Source organism: Callorhinchus milii, unplaced genomic scaffold (genome assembly GCF_018977255.1).
Source record: "Callorhinchus milii isolate IMCB2004 unplaced genomic scaffold, IMCB_Cmil_1.0 Scaffold4, whole genome shotgun sequence".
In the NCBI taxonomy this organism is placed as follows: domain Eukaryota; kingdom Metazoa; phylum Chordata; class Chondrichthyes; order Chimaeriformes; family Callorhinchidae; genus Callorhinchus; species Callorhinchus milii.
The window spans coordinates 73036785-73049115 of NW_024704745.1; the positions used below are offsets into that span (position 1 = coordinate 73036785).

Here is a 12331-nt window from a genome sequence, read left to right on the forward strand (position 1 = left end):
TAATAATAATCCTTGCATTTGATATAGCGCTTTTCACGTCTTCTCAATGTCCCAAAGCGCTTCACAGAATAGACTATAAAGTGAATTTGATTGTATATTTGTGGGCAAACGCGGCAGCCAATTGCGCACAGCAGTGTCCCACAAACAGTCATGGATTGAAAATGACCAATTTATTGTAGGTTTTTTTTGGAGGGATTATTATTAGGCGTGTGGAGTAAGGAAACTTGCCCAAGGTTTTGCCCTGCCTGGAATTGAACTCAGGTCTCTCGCTTGCAAAGCGAGTGCTCTAACCACTGAGCTACAGGACTAGTAAAACAAAATCAAAGTGAAAGTTTCACCCTCAAAATATACAGTCAATTCGCTTTACAGTATGTCCTGTGAAACGCTTTGAGATGTATTGAAGACGTGATAAGGCAATATATCAAATGCAAGCATTATTATTATTAAATACAAAGAACACAAGAAAGATATGGATGAAGAGGGCTTTTCAGCTCACTTGATCTCATCTTTCCAAAATACTCACCGTACTGTTTTCTCAAAATCAAGATGTTTACTAAGATTGTTAATGAAGGGGAGAATGCAGGGGAGGAGGTTGCATTTGAATATCCGGATATCTAGAGCACAATAGTGAACACAAATGATTTCTATTGAAGAGGGTAATTTGGGACGGGGGTCTTTGGGTTGAGATTGACTTAAGTATTGAACAAGTGGAAATGGAAACAACTTTGGGAGTGAGTGAAACTGAAACTAAACTCCATTATGTTTTTTAATGAGGAAGGGACCCCAGCCTCCTTGCCGGTCTCCATAGTTCCACCATCCGAAAACCTCAGCTCATTTGAAACTCTGCTGCCTGCGTCCTCACCCACAACAAACTCCGTGCACCCATCACCCCAGAACTCACCAGGTTCCATTGGTTCCATCATCTAATGGATCGATTTCAATGACCTCAACTTCATCTATAAATTTCTTTCCACCTCCGTATTGTTCTTCTCACCCCATCCACTTGGCAAACATTGGTCTGTTGCATGTCGCCCACCCTACCATTTGTGGCTGAACCTTCAGCAATTACACTGCCATCCTTTGAAACTCCCTACGTCTAACCCTCCATCTCACCCCTCTCTATCTGTCTTAAAGCCCAACCTAAAAACTCTTCTTCTTCAACCACGCCTATGGTCACCTATCCCTTCTCCCTTGCTCGGTGTCCATCCCCAGCCCTGTGAGGCTCTCTAACAATTGATCCTATGTGAAGCGCACTATATAAATATACATTGTTGTTGCTGTTGTTGACTCTTAATCTGCGGGCTCCAAATGCTGTGGTGGGTTTTCTCAAGTGCCAGGGGCTTAGTTAGTTTAAAAGCAAGATGTGTAAAGAAGTCCACCCTTAGATTATCAGTGAGGAATGCAGGTAAAGAATGTTTCCACAGGCCTCAGTTTGAGGCTCTCAGATGTTCAAATGCAACCATAATTAAAGAGGAGAAGGTAAGGGAGAATTTTCACCGGTTGGTTTGAGTATCCAAATATCCAAGGTACGTCTAATACCACCAAGTACTATATTAGACCTAATAAATGCAAGACACCTGAAATTCCACCCTGTTTTTAGCCTGTAAGACCTTTTTGTCTTAAAATGCAAGATTGTGCAGAATTGGGGAAAATTCTCAAATTTGCTCCTAATTTGGAGGCAGGTCTTTTTTTTAAGAGCTATAGAAAACAGCTTCAAAATTAAGACTGAATTGAAGAATTTTAGGCTAAATCCAGGTGGAACATTAAGCCCGGAGTAGGTTAGGGAATCTCCACAAGCATGGTATACACATTCAGCATTCAGAGGACAAGACTTTTACCAATAAACACAAAGCAACCTTTGTTTGGTTATTAATGGTTAAAAGGATGGCTTGGGATTGGGTATCTCCACAGGCGGGGTTTCACTATTCTCTAAAACAATTTTGACCAGACACATGGCTCATGTTAATTCCACATGCTGATTGAGGAGAAACATAGGTAGTCACAGGCAATTAGATTGTTGGGGTTACAATCGGGAATAGAGGATGATTTTTTTAATCTCTGGTAATACATGCCTCATGAGATGAAGGCCAGAGACACCATTTCACTAACCTCCTTGAAGGAGTTTTTGGATTTCTTCATCTTCAAGTAATTTAGGGTCACCTTCAATTATCTTGGTAACCTTGGTGTAGTGTGTTCCTGATAGGATACAGGTCAATGGTGAATCTCAAACACTTCTCTAGCTCTACCAAGCAAAGACATACATAATATATAGAAAATGGAGAGAAACAACTATCCATAGCTTGAATCCTCTGATCGTAACTGTCAAAATATTCAAGGTAGCAATTGAAAATTGCAATGTTGAAAACCATCGAGTTCACTGATTCAAATATATATCCACTTCGCAAAAATGTTGTCAATTTTATTCGTTGTCCTTCCTGGTGAGTTTTAGATTAATCAATGATGCTCCTGTCTTCATTCAATACTTTATTCACTGGCCAAGAGAAGACATAGAGGAGAAATTCCACCTGGGTGTTGATTTACTGCACATAACAATTCAGAGCATCCGGAATTTGGGTACCAGAGTACAAAATAATGGGAAGTAACAGTGAAAAAAAATTATGCAAGGTGACCAAAAAGTCGTGATATCTACCCTATTATCTAAGAAACAAAAATATCATCATTTCTTTAACTTTGTAATGGTATCACAATTTTTTGGTCACCTTATATTATATAATATAGTTAGAGTTAGGCATGTGATTCTGGCCTTGTAGTTTTCTTCCTTGAACAGAGGACTCAGCAGAAAATAATTACTCTACTTAATTAACACAGGCATGTCTACCATCGGTGGCCAAGCCTTCAGTCACTACACCTCTATCCCTCCACTTTGCTCCCTCTCTACTCTTAAATCCCACTTTAGTACCTTGCTCTTTGACTGTGCCTACGGTCACTTCCCATTTCTCCCTTGCTCAGCGTCCACCCATGCCATTGTGAAGTACTCTGAGATGTTATCCTATATGAAGGACGCTAGGTAAGTGCAAGTTGTTGATGTTGTGTTGTAGTGGTAAATGTAGGTTTTTGGCTTCCAACCTCTTCTCACACTCATTAGGAGCTGTTACAGTAGGTCAGAGATAACTGCAGTGATCTAACATAAGACAAGTTAAAAGCTAATACTTTGGCTTTTAACCACTGCTTCTTCATTGTATGATTGAATAGAAACATTTCCAGATGTAACAGGTTACATCTCTTATCCCTCCACCGTCTTGCTCCTCCTACTTTTCCGATCTCCTAACACGATATCAGCTTGTCCGCTCCCTCCGCTCGGCGGACACTGGCCTCCTTCAAGTCCCCCGCACTTCCCGACCCACCATTGGCAGTCAGGCATTCAGCATCTCTGCCCCCACTCTGTAACTCTATCCGGCAATCCCAACACCTTAGCCCCTTTCTTGCTTCTTTCCAGTCTCGATACTGTGTCAGTATCTGGGGAAGTTTGCTCCAATGCCAGGGTGTCTGCTGATTTGACATTATTTATTTCATACTCATTGTTTCAAGTTTCATGGTTAGGTTTCAGGAATGTATTGAAAAATATGATGTTTTCTGACCAATCTGATATGAAACTTATAACACTGAATCTGTATGAAATATCAAATTTTTTCGCCTCTAGGCGAAACATTGGAAAACGGCTTAACATATTATTGAAACTCACCTCCTTCGCGAATAAGTTTGGTCAGGGACTCCGCATCGGTATCAAATGCATATTCAGATGGTTCTGAGAAGAGAGATTACAAAGCATTTGTGTTGAAACAATGACAACAGAATGACTGGAGAGTACTGCACTGCAAGACAGATAACATTGATTCCAGATACCCATTCATAATATCAATGTTTCACTCTATGTAACCTCCTGTTGCCGGTATAGCTTTGATTTTTTTTAAAAAGGGGTGGTTTCCACTGATCAAGGTTACACGCATATTTACATTAGGGGCACAAGGTGCAAAATATTTCTCATTTTAGCCAGAACTGAGCACCTGCAGGTCAAGTATGATAAAGCTCTCTATCAACAAGAGCAACAACAATATATTGCATTTCTATAGATCAGATGCAAAGATTACTATATGTACTATGCAGGAATTTCCTTTAGTTGCTGTAAGTATTGAGGATAGTGCCAAGTACATCAAATCTTCCAATCAACTGAACAAAATCCCTGCATAATACATACGCAGAATTTGATAGGACGCCTATTACGTATTTTATCCATCCCATCCATTAGTAAACATATAGTTAATTAATTTACTCATTAAACAGTATGAACCAACATAGATTTCAACACTAGCAAATAAAAATAATGAATAGTAAGAGAATGTAATAATGAAATAATAATAATAAGAGAACTTACGGCCTTCAATGACCCTGGTGATTGTCTCTCCATCGCTGAAGACTCTTATTTCTGGTTTACTTGTTATAACTCGTGTGATTTTTGTGATGTGAGTTGCTGGAAAGAAAAGATATTAATCCATTACTTAAATGGAAACAACTCATTTAGATCCAGGAACATAGAGGTAGGAGTCAAAATTAATTAAAGATGACTGCTTCTCTTGGACTATATGCATTAAATGTTGCCTTATTATTTATTAAACCGTGTTTTCTAATATGGGCTTGGGTATTTATGTGACCAATATGTCTTTATATCTTTATACACTTTTAAAGGTCCTATTCCATTTCTTGCACCAGACATTGGTTGGAGCCCTCGCCTCGTAAACGAGAGGACAATTCACACCATTTCAAACTTTAAGAACACTCAAAACAATAAAACTTACTGATATAGGGTATTCTGATTTCCTTGTAGGTGTAACTTGGGATGTGCTATATAAGAAAAAGAAACACAAAATGGCTTGTATAAATAAGTTATTGATTATTATTAAGTTGTATAAATAAGTTAACATACAAAATACACGTAACAAATATCAATTCAGACCATCAAGCTTGTTCTACCAGTTTGTTAGACATGGTAAAGCTTTTAATCCCAATGTTATGCGCCATGTCCATACCCCTTAATACCATTACTACCCAAGTATCCGTCTATCTCTCTTTCATCTCCTGAAGTCCCACGCACAACTACCCTAAAATAGTGAGAACAGCTCTGACATGATCTACTGGAGGTCTATTAAGCAATCCACTTAATAAATACTGCAACTAAGATCGTACCAACTCTTACGGGAAGTTGTGCATAGATACAACAACAACAACAACAACAAGATTCCATTTATAAAGCGCCTTTCACGTCAGGAGGACGTCCCAAGGCGCTGCACAGTTGGGTCATGACCCGAGCAGGGGGGAAATGGTCAGGGTGAGGGGAGGGAAGGGAGGGAGCGAGGAGGGGGAAGAGAGTCGAGAGGGGAGCTGAAGGCTCGGTCAAAGAGAAAGGTTTTGAGACCGGCCTTGAAGGAGGAAAGGGAGGAAGCAAGGCGAAGGCACTGGGGGATGGAGTTCCAGAGCCTGGGGGCTGAGAGGCTGAAGGCCCGACCACCGATGGTAGGGCGGTTGGGGCGGGGGACGTGGAGCAGACCGGAGCCAGAGGAACGGAGGGTACGGGCAGGTAGGTAGGGGGATAGTAGGTTGGAGAGGTAGGAGGGAGCAAGGCCGTGAATGGCCTTGTAGGTGAGGATGAGGATCTTGAAATCAATCCTCTGGGGGATGGGGAGCCAGTGGAGGCGAGCGAGGGTGGGAGTGATGTGGTCCCGAAGCCTGGTGCGGGACAGTACACGAGCTGCAGAGTTCTGAATGACCTGCAGCTTGTGGAGGGAGGTGGCGGGAAGGCCGGCGAGGAGAGAGTTCCCATAGTCCAGCCTTGAGGTGACAAAGGCGTGGACCAGGGTTTCAGCAGCGTGAGGGGTGAGGTAATGCCGTAGTCTGGCGATGTTCCGGAGGTGATGGAAGGCGGTGCCAGTTGTGGTGCGGATGTGAGGGAGAAAGGACAGCTCAGGGTCGAACAAAACGCCGAGGTTCCTGACTGGCTTTGCGAGGTGGAGAGTGCAGCCTTGGATGCTGATGGTGTCAGCGCCTGAGGTGCGGAGGCGCTGACGTGAGCCAATCAGGAGGGCCTCGGTTTTTCGCACGTTGAGCTGAAGAAAGTTGTCTCTCGTCCAGGACTCGATGTCGGACAGGCAGGCTGTCAGGACATCGGTGGTCGTGGAGTTGAGAGTAGAGGAGGAAAGGTAGAGTTGGGTGTCATCCGCATACATGTGGAAGTTAACTCCATGTCTGCGGATGATGTCACCAAGGGGGAGCATATAGAGGGTGAAGAGGAGGGGACCGAGGACAGAGCCCTGAGGGACACCACATGAGACAGTGCGGGGGGTGGAGGAGAAGCCATTCGTCGAGACGAAATGAAGACGGTGAGAAAGGTACGACCTAAACCATTCAAGGACAGTGCCTTGAAGGTTGAGGTGGGAGGACAAGCGGTGGAGTAGGATAGCGTGGTCGACCGTATCGAATGCTGCCGATAGGTCGAGGAGGACGAGGAGACAGAGGGAGCCCTGGTCACAGATGGTCAGGATATCATTGGTGACCTTGACCAGGGCAGTTTCTGTGCTATGGGCAGCACGGAAACCTGACTGAAGGGGTTCGAAAAGAGAATGGGTGGAAAGGAAAGAGCGCAGTTGGGAGGCGACAACTCTTTCCAAGACCTTGGAGAGAAAGGGGAGGTTGGAGATGGGCCGGTAACTTGATAGCTGCGACGCATCAAGGGAGGGTTTTTTCAGGGTGGGCGTGATGATGGCAGTTTTTAATGGAATGGGGACAGAGCCAGAGGAGAGGGACAGGTTGATGATGTCAGTGATATGTGGGGCAAGAAAGTGGAGCTGGGAGATAAGGAGTGGAGTGGGGATGGGGTCAAGGGAGCAGGTGGTTGGTTTTAGGGATAGGATGAGTTCAGTGACAGAGGGTGGGGAAACGGGTACGAAGGTGTGTAGGGGAGGATGGGTAGGAGTCGGAGTGTGGGAGGGAAGGGGTGGGTGGTGGGTGGAAGTTGGAGGGGAAGTGACCGCGGAGCGGATTCCCTTGATCTTGGATTCAAGGAAATCCAGCATCTCCTCGCAGTGAAGGTTGGAGGAGATGACCTGCGCGGGGTGGCGGGGGGGACGGAGGAGTCGGGTTGTGGTGGAAAACAGTAGCCTGGGGTTGTTCTTCGCCTCCAGGATTATCCTGGAGTAGAAGGACGACTTGGCCGAGGCTAGAGTGGAGCGGTAAATTTTGAGGAGGTCCAGCCAGATTTGTCGGTGGACCGTTAGGCCAGATTTGACACAGGTGCGTTCAGCAGCCCGCACCTGGCTTTTCAGTGAGCGGAGGTGGGTGGTGTACCAGGGGGAGGAGCGGGAGTAGGAGACAGTGCGGGAAGTGATGGGGGCAAGAGTATCGAGTGTGGAGGAGAGGGTATTGTGGAGGAGGGAGAGAGGAGAAGAGGGGTCGGTGAGGGTTGAAGGCCAGAGGGAGAGGAGTTCAGAGGACTCCAAGGCATCGGTTAGGGATTGTGGGGGTAACTTCTTCCAAGGGCGGTAGAAGATGGTGGTGGGTCTGGTGGAGGTGGGGAGGGGGGTGGAGGTGGTGAAGGAGATGAAGTGGTGGTCAGAGATGGCCTTGTCGGTAATAGTGACATCCGAGACACTGAGGCCCCGGGTGATCACCAAATCGAGTGGGTGGCCGTGACTGTGAGTGGGGGAGTTTATGTGTAAGGAGAGGTTGAGTGAGGAGAGCAGGGAAGAGAAGTCTGTGGAGATGGAGCAGGAGGGGGTGAAGTGTAGGTTAAAGTCGCCCAGGATGATGAGGCGATCGGAGCAGAGGCAAAGAGATGTGAGGAGTGTTGAAATGTCAGAGATGAAGGTGGGAGAGGTTTTAGGGGGCCGGTAGAGGAGGAGGATTTTAAGGGAGAGGAATGAGGGGTGGGAGAGGGTGAGGTGCTCAAAGGAGGGGAAAGAGCCAGTGGAGTAGGGGGATAGGGCAAGTGGTGTCCTTGAGATAAGGGCAACACCACCGCCACGGCGGTTGGGGCGGGGGATGTGGTGGGAGGTGTAGCCGGGTGGCGTGGCCTCCGTGAGGGGGAAGGTGTCGCCTGGGGTGAGCCACGTTTCTGTCAAGGCCATGATATCAACGTTCTCATCAAGGATGAGATCGTTGATGACCAGGGCCTTGTTGCAGAGGGAGCGGACATTTTGCAGTCCGATGTGGAGGGAGCGGTTGACAGAAGGGTGTGTGGGAGGGGAGGGGGGTCCAGGTTGTGAGGCAGGAGTGGGGGGAATGGGGATGAGGGAGGAGAGATACTCACTGATTTCTCCCCTCCCCAACATTGAGACTCATCTTACATGAGTCGTTTACAAATCCTGATGAATAATCCTTCCTACTAATAATGGAAGGTCATTGTTAATGTCACTTACTGCACACTACACATGCACAGAAAACACTAACATCACTTCCTGCTCATGTGCACTTGCTCCATGTGAAGGAAGCACTGCTGATGTCACTTCACGGAAATGAATTTGGCCTTTTGCTGTATAAACATTAGAGTTAAAAACATACCTTTATTTCAATATATTTCAATATTCTTGTTAGAAACCTGTACAGAACCTCATTTGCCACAGGGAGATCTGTTAAATAAAAAGAGATAAATATAATTTGTACAAATACTCAAATGGCTGTAGCGCTCCTGTAGTCTAATAAAGTGTAGAAGCTGTGAACTAACATTTGTGACATTTGATTACAAGATTCTATGCGACCACATTGAAACAGGTACAAAAGGTTTTAATGTCATCACATTGCCGCTTTTGAAAAATTGCTGATAACTTGGATTTTGGGAATAACTCTTATTTTAAATCCTGGAGGCTGCCTTTGAGCGTTGTTTCAGATCACACTGGCTAAATTTCACCCACGTCACCTACAGCATATGACTAATGCATTGAAACTGTTCATACTTAAACTGAACTTACTTCTGAGTTGTTTGGATAGTAGCAGACAAATATTGAACACTATGAAGTTTCTTTATCCAGAGGATAATTAATGACTACAACAAGTTCCCAGGAAGGACAGTTGTGGCCAGGGCACTGGACTCATTTAAAAAGCAGCTTGGTGCTGTGATGGGGGCGATAGGCATTCTGGAGGGATGAAATCAGATGAGCCAAAGGGCCTTCTTCATCCAAACCAATCTTGTATTCTTGTGGTCTAATGAATTGGAACCTCGACAGCTAATTTGTTGAATGCCGTTCACAGGCAATAGGCAGCCAGAGAGATCAGTAATGATCATTTCAGTTCCCTACCAAGATGAAAACTGGTTTGTCAGAGATTATGAGATTATGATAAAACAGATAGATCTGAGTGATCCCATAGAAAGTGGAAAGCTCACCTTTAGGATAGAGTAAAGAGTTGACCACATGAATGACACCGTTATTTGCCATGATGTCAGATTCCTTGGACTTCAAACCATTCACCAGCAATGTCTCATTTACCTGAAAATTTAGATCATTTGTTGATGAAAGTTCATTCTCAAATTACTTTAAAGCAACACTTGACCCATGCAATGCTACAAGCTGCGAATGGGAATGGTTTGCATTTCAAGTGCTGTCTCATTGTGTGGCGCAAACATTTCTGGATACTTTCAAATAAAGCAGAGTGTTTTATTTCAGCTCGGTGTTAAGTAAACTCACCAATTTTACCATCACCCTGCTGCCCTGGTACGATTTCAGTATGTTTGTGACTCCATATTCAATCCCTCCTCCAATGAAAACTCCTTTGAGAAGGTGGTACATGAGGATGTGTCTGAGAGCATTTTTATTACCTGTGAAATGAGGAACAATTTTAGTGCATGTTTTTCATGATCCTTTAAACTAAATGGTAGGGTAGTCCTCAGTTAATATAATGTCCATAGCTCCTGACAAATACAGTGTATATAACTCATGCTGTACATATTGTATATAATATATATGTAGCCTGTAATGTGTATGGCTCCAGTTTATGGTTGTTTGAATCCTGGTTGGTGTTGAGTTTGTTGGTCTCAGTGGGGCTGAAATGAGGAGGATAAATCCTTCCTTGGATTAGAGAGAGGAAACACAGTCAGGGTTTCTGCTCCTGGTCCCAGCACGTACCATCACCTGACTGACCAAATGTAAAACTTTTATGTGGACCCTGTTCTTCAGCAGCATACTGAAAAGGGTGAAGGGCACTCTGTCATTCTTATCATTCAATTCAACTCAGAATAGCAACTTCTGCAATGCAATTGTGGAGTTCCAGTGAAGAGAATATTTCTGCAAAGAAACATTCATTTACAGAAACAAAGGACATTTAAGCGCTTGGAGACCCTACTCTGCGTGGAGGGCGCTATATAAGTGCAAGTTGTTGATGTTGTTGTTGACATCTATATATACGATATACTGACTTTTTAGCTGCTCCATCTCATCAGGAGAGATACTTTCAAACACATCATCTGTTGGAACAAATAAAGTCCAGGATCCTTCAGCAATGAGTAGATCCAACAAATCAGCAGACTCCATCAGAGACAGGAATATGCTGATGAGAAACGTTACCAGAGTTTTAATGCAATTTCGATGACAAGGGAAATATCTAACAGTGGTCAGCAAGATTGTGGTGAGAAAAGAGCAATTATCCCATCTAAGTTATCTGAATTTTTTATCCCTTCTGTATTGCAACTAAATCCGTAACCCTGGACTCTCGCTCACTATGCTGTCCCTACTCTTTCTTGTCCCTCACACACTATCTCCCTCACTGCCTCCCACTCATTTGTCTTCTCTGCATCTCCCGTCCACCTATACTCCATCCCACCTGCTCTCTCCCAGTCACTTCTCTGATCCCTGCCACATACTCCCCTTTTCCCAGGGGGAATAGAAATGAGTAAATGTGACAAAACTGCTGCATTATCAAAATTAAAGAGCGACATGAATGGAATTTTCTCAATCATTTTTCAGTTACTTAAATACATAAGAATTTGCTAGGCAAAGGAGATCAAAGCCCTTTTGTCTAGCAGATCCAGTTCTCCTTCCACCATTCTGACAGTCATATGACATGTTGTGTGCCCAAACTATATGTTATATCCTGAGATATTATTTTGTACCAGAAATCTATTGCAAGAATCGATACTTTCTACTTCCACTGTCGCCATAGGGAACTTGTTCCACATGTTTACTACTTGCTCACTGAAGTAGTGTTTCAGCAGATTTGTTCTGAATTTACCCCCCTTCAATCACAGGCCGTGTCCTCTGGTTCTTTGTTAAGTACAAGATAAATCAGCTTATCATGGTCTACATTATCCAGTCCCTTTGGAATCTTACATTCTCTACAGAATCACTGCAAAGTCTCTATATGTTCGTGCACCAGAAATAGCTGCTCTGCGACTTTCTGTGAAAATGTGTAGGAAGAAAAAAAAAAGTAAAATCGTTGCAGTCCAAAGGGATCAGTACTTACGTAAAGCGTGGGTCCGCCCTCAGAATTTCCAGCATTGATTTTTTGGCAGGGTCAACAACCTTTCTGATGGTGTGAATAATGCCATTTCTTCCCTCTTTGCTGCCTCGGATCAAGCAAGAATTCTCAATGCACACCGCCTGTCGGGACACAAAGATCCCTTTCACTTAATCTTCCTGACATTTCTAACAGTCATGATTCCTTTGGCCTACTGAGAAATGCAGTGTTTTATGGATGCTTCACTGCATTGTGAGGTGTAATGTGGTAACTGTATCTGACGATAGTTATTCCATCCTTGAGTAAATGTAGGCAATGAGGTCGGTCATTAACTAGATGGGCCGGCCTAGAGGTTGCTTGTTTTTCAAACTCGGTTACAACAGTGCAGATGACTTCAGGTCAAGCTGGTGCGAATATGTCGCAAAGGGAGAGGGTGGGGGATAAGACATTAAACCGAGTTCCTCATGAAACCGAGCTTTCATTCCCCAAATAATTATTGAACATTCACTTCATGCGTGTGAGGCACTGCTGTGTACAAATTGGCTGCTGCAATAACCTATAAAATCTGCAGTCACTGCACTTCACAGGAAAATCCTGTGAAATGCTTTGAGATTTCCACTTGACGTGAAAGGCATCATATCAAATGTAAGGGTTATTGATGAATAGGTGAGTACTCACAGTGCGATAGACAAAGACTCGGAGGTAGTTTCCCCCCAGTGTCTGCAGCTTTTGTTCATTAAACAGCTCACTGAGGGCCACTTTCGGCTTCAGGACATGGTTCTGCAGAATCACTTTGAGCATTCGCTGATCAAGTGCCATAATGCTCTCTGCCAAATAAAAGAGGAAATTTCAGACTAGAGCAGCCTCTTGCTATCCC

The 12331-nt window shown here is 44.2% G+C and overlaps 1 protein-coding gene across 2 annotated transcripts in view; it reads right to left on the reverse strand.

Annotated features, from left to right (window-relative positions):
• The window catches only part of LOC103177186 (periostin), a 41934-nt gene that overhangs the window by 3035 nt on the left and 26568 nt on the right, over positions 1-12331 (reverse strand). The window contains exons 10-19 of one of the 2 annotated variants that reach the window (XM_007891236.2): positions 12133-12281; positions 11461-11597; positions 10418-10548; positions 9690-9820; positions 9389-9491; positions 8569-8636; positions 4815-4860; positions 4394-4489; positions 3704-3766; positions 2110-2196 (exon numbers count right to left, since the gene is read on the reverse strand). In XM_007891236.2, the coding sequence (XP_007889427.2) occupies positions 2110-2196; positions 3704-3766; positions 4394-4489; positions 4815-4860; positions 8569-8636; positions 9389-9491; positions 9690-9820; positions 10418-10548; positions 11461-11597; positions 12133-12281 (1011 nt within the window). The remainder of the gene's footprint in view (positions 1-2109; positions 2197-3703; positions 3767-4393; positions 4490-4814; positions 4861-8568; positions 8637-9388; positions 9492-9689; positions 9821-10417; positions 10549-11460; positions 11598-12132; positions 12282-12331) is intronic. The other variant, XM_007891237.2, reaches the window with a different exon arrangement.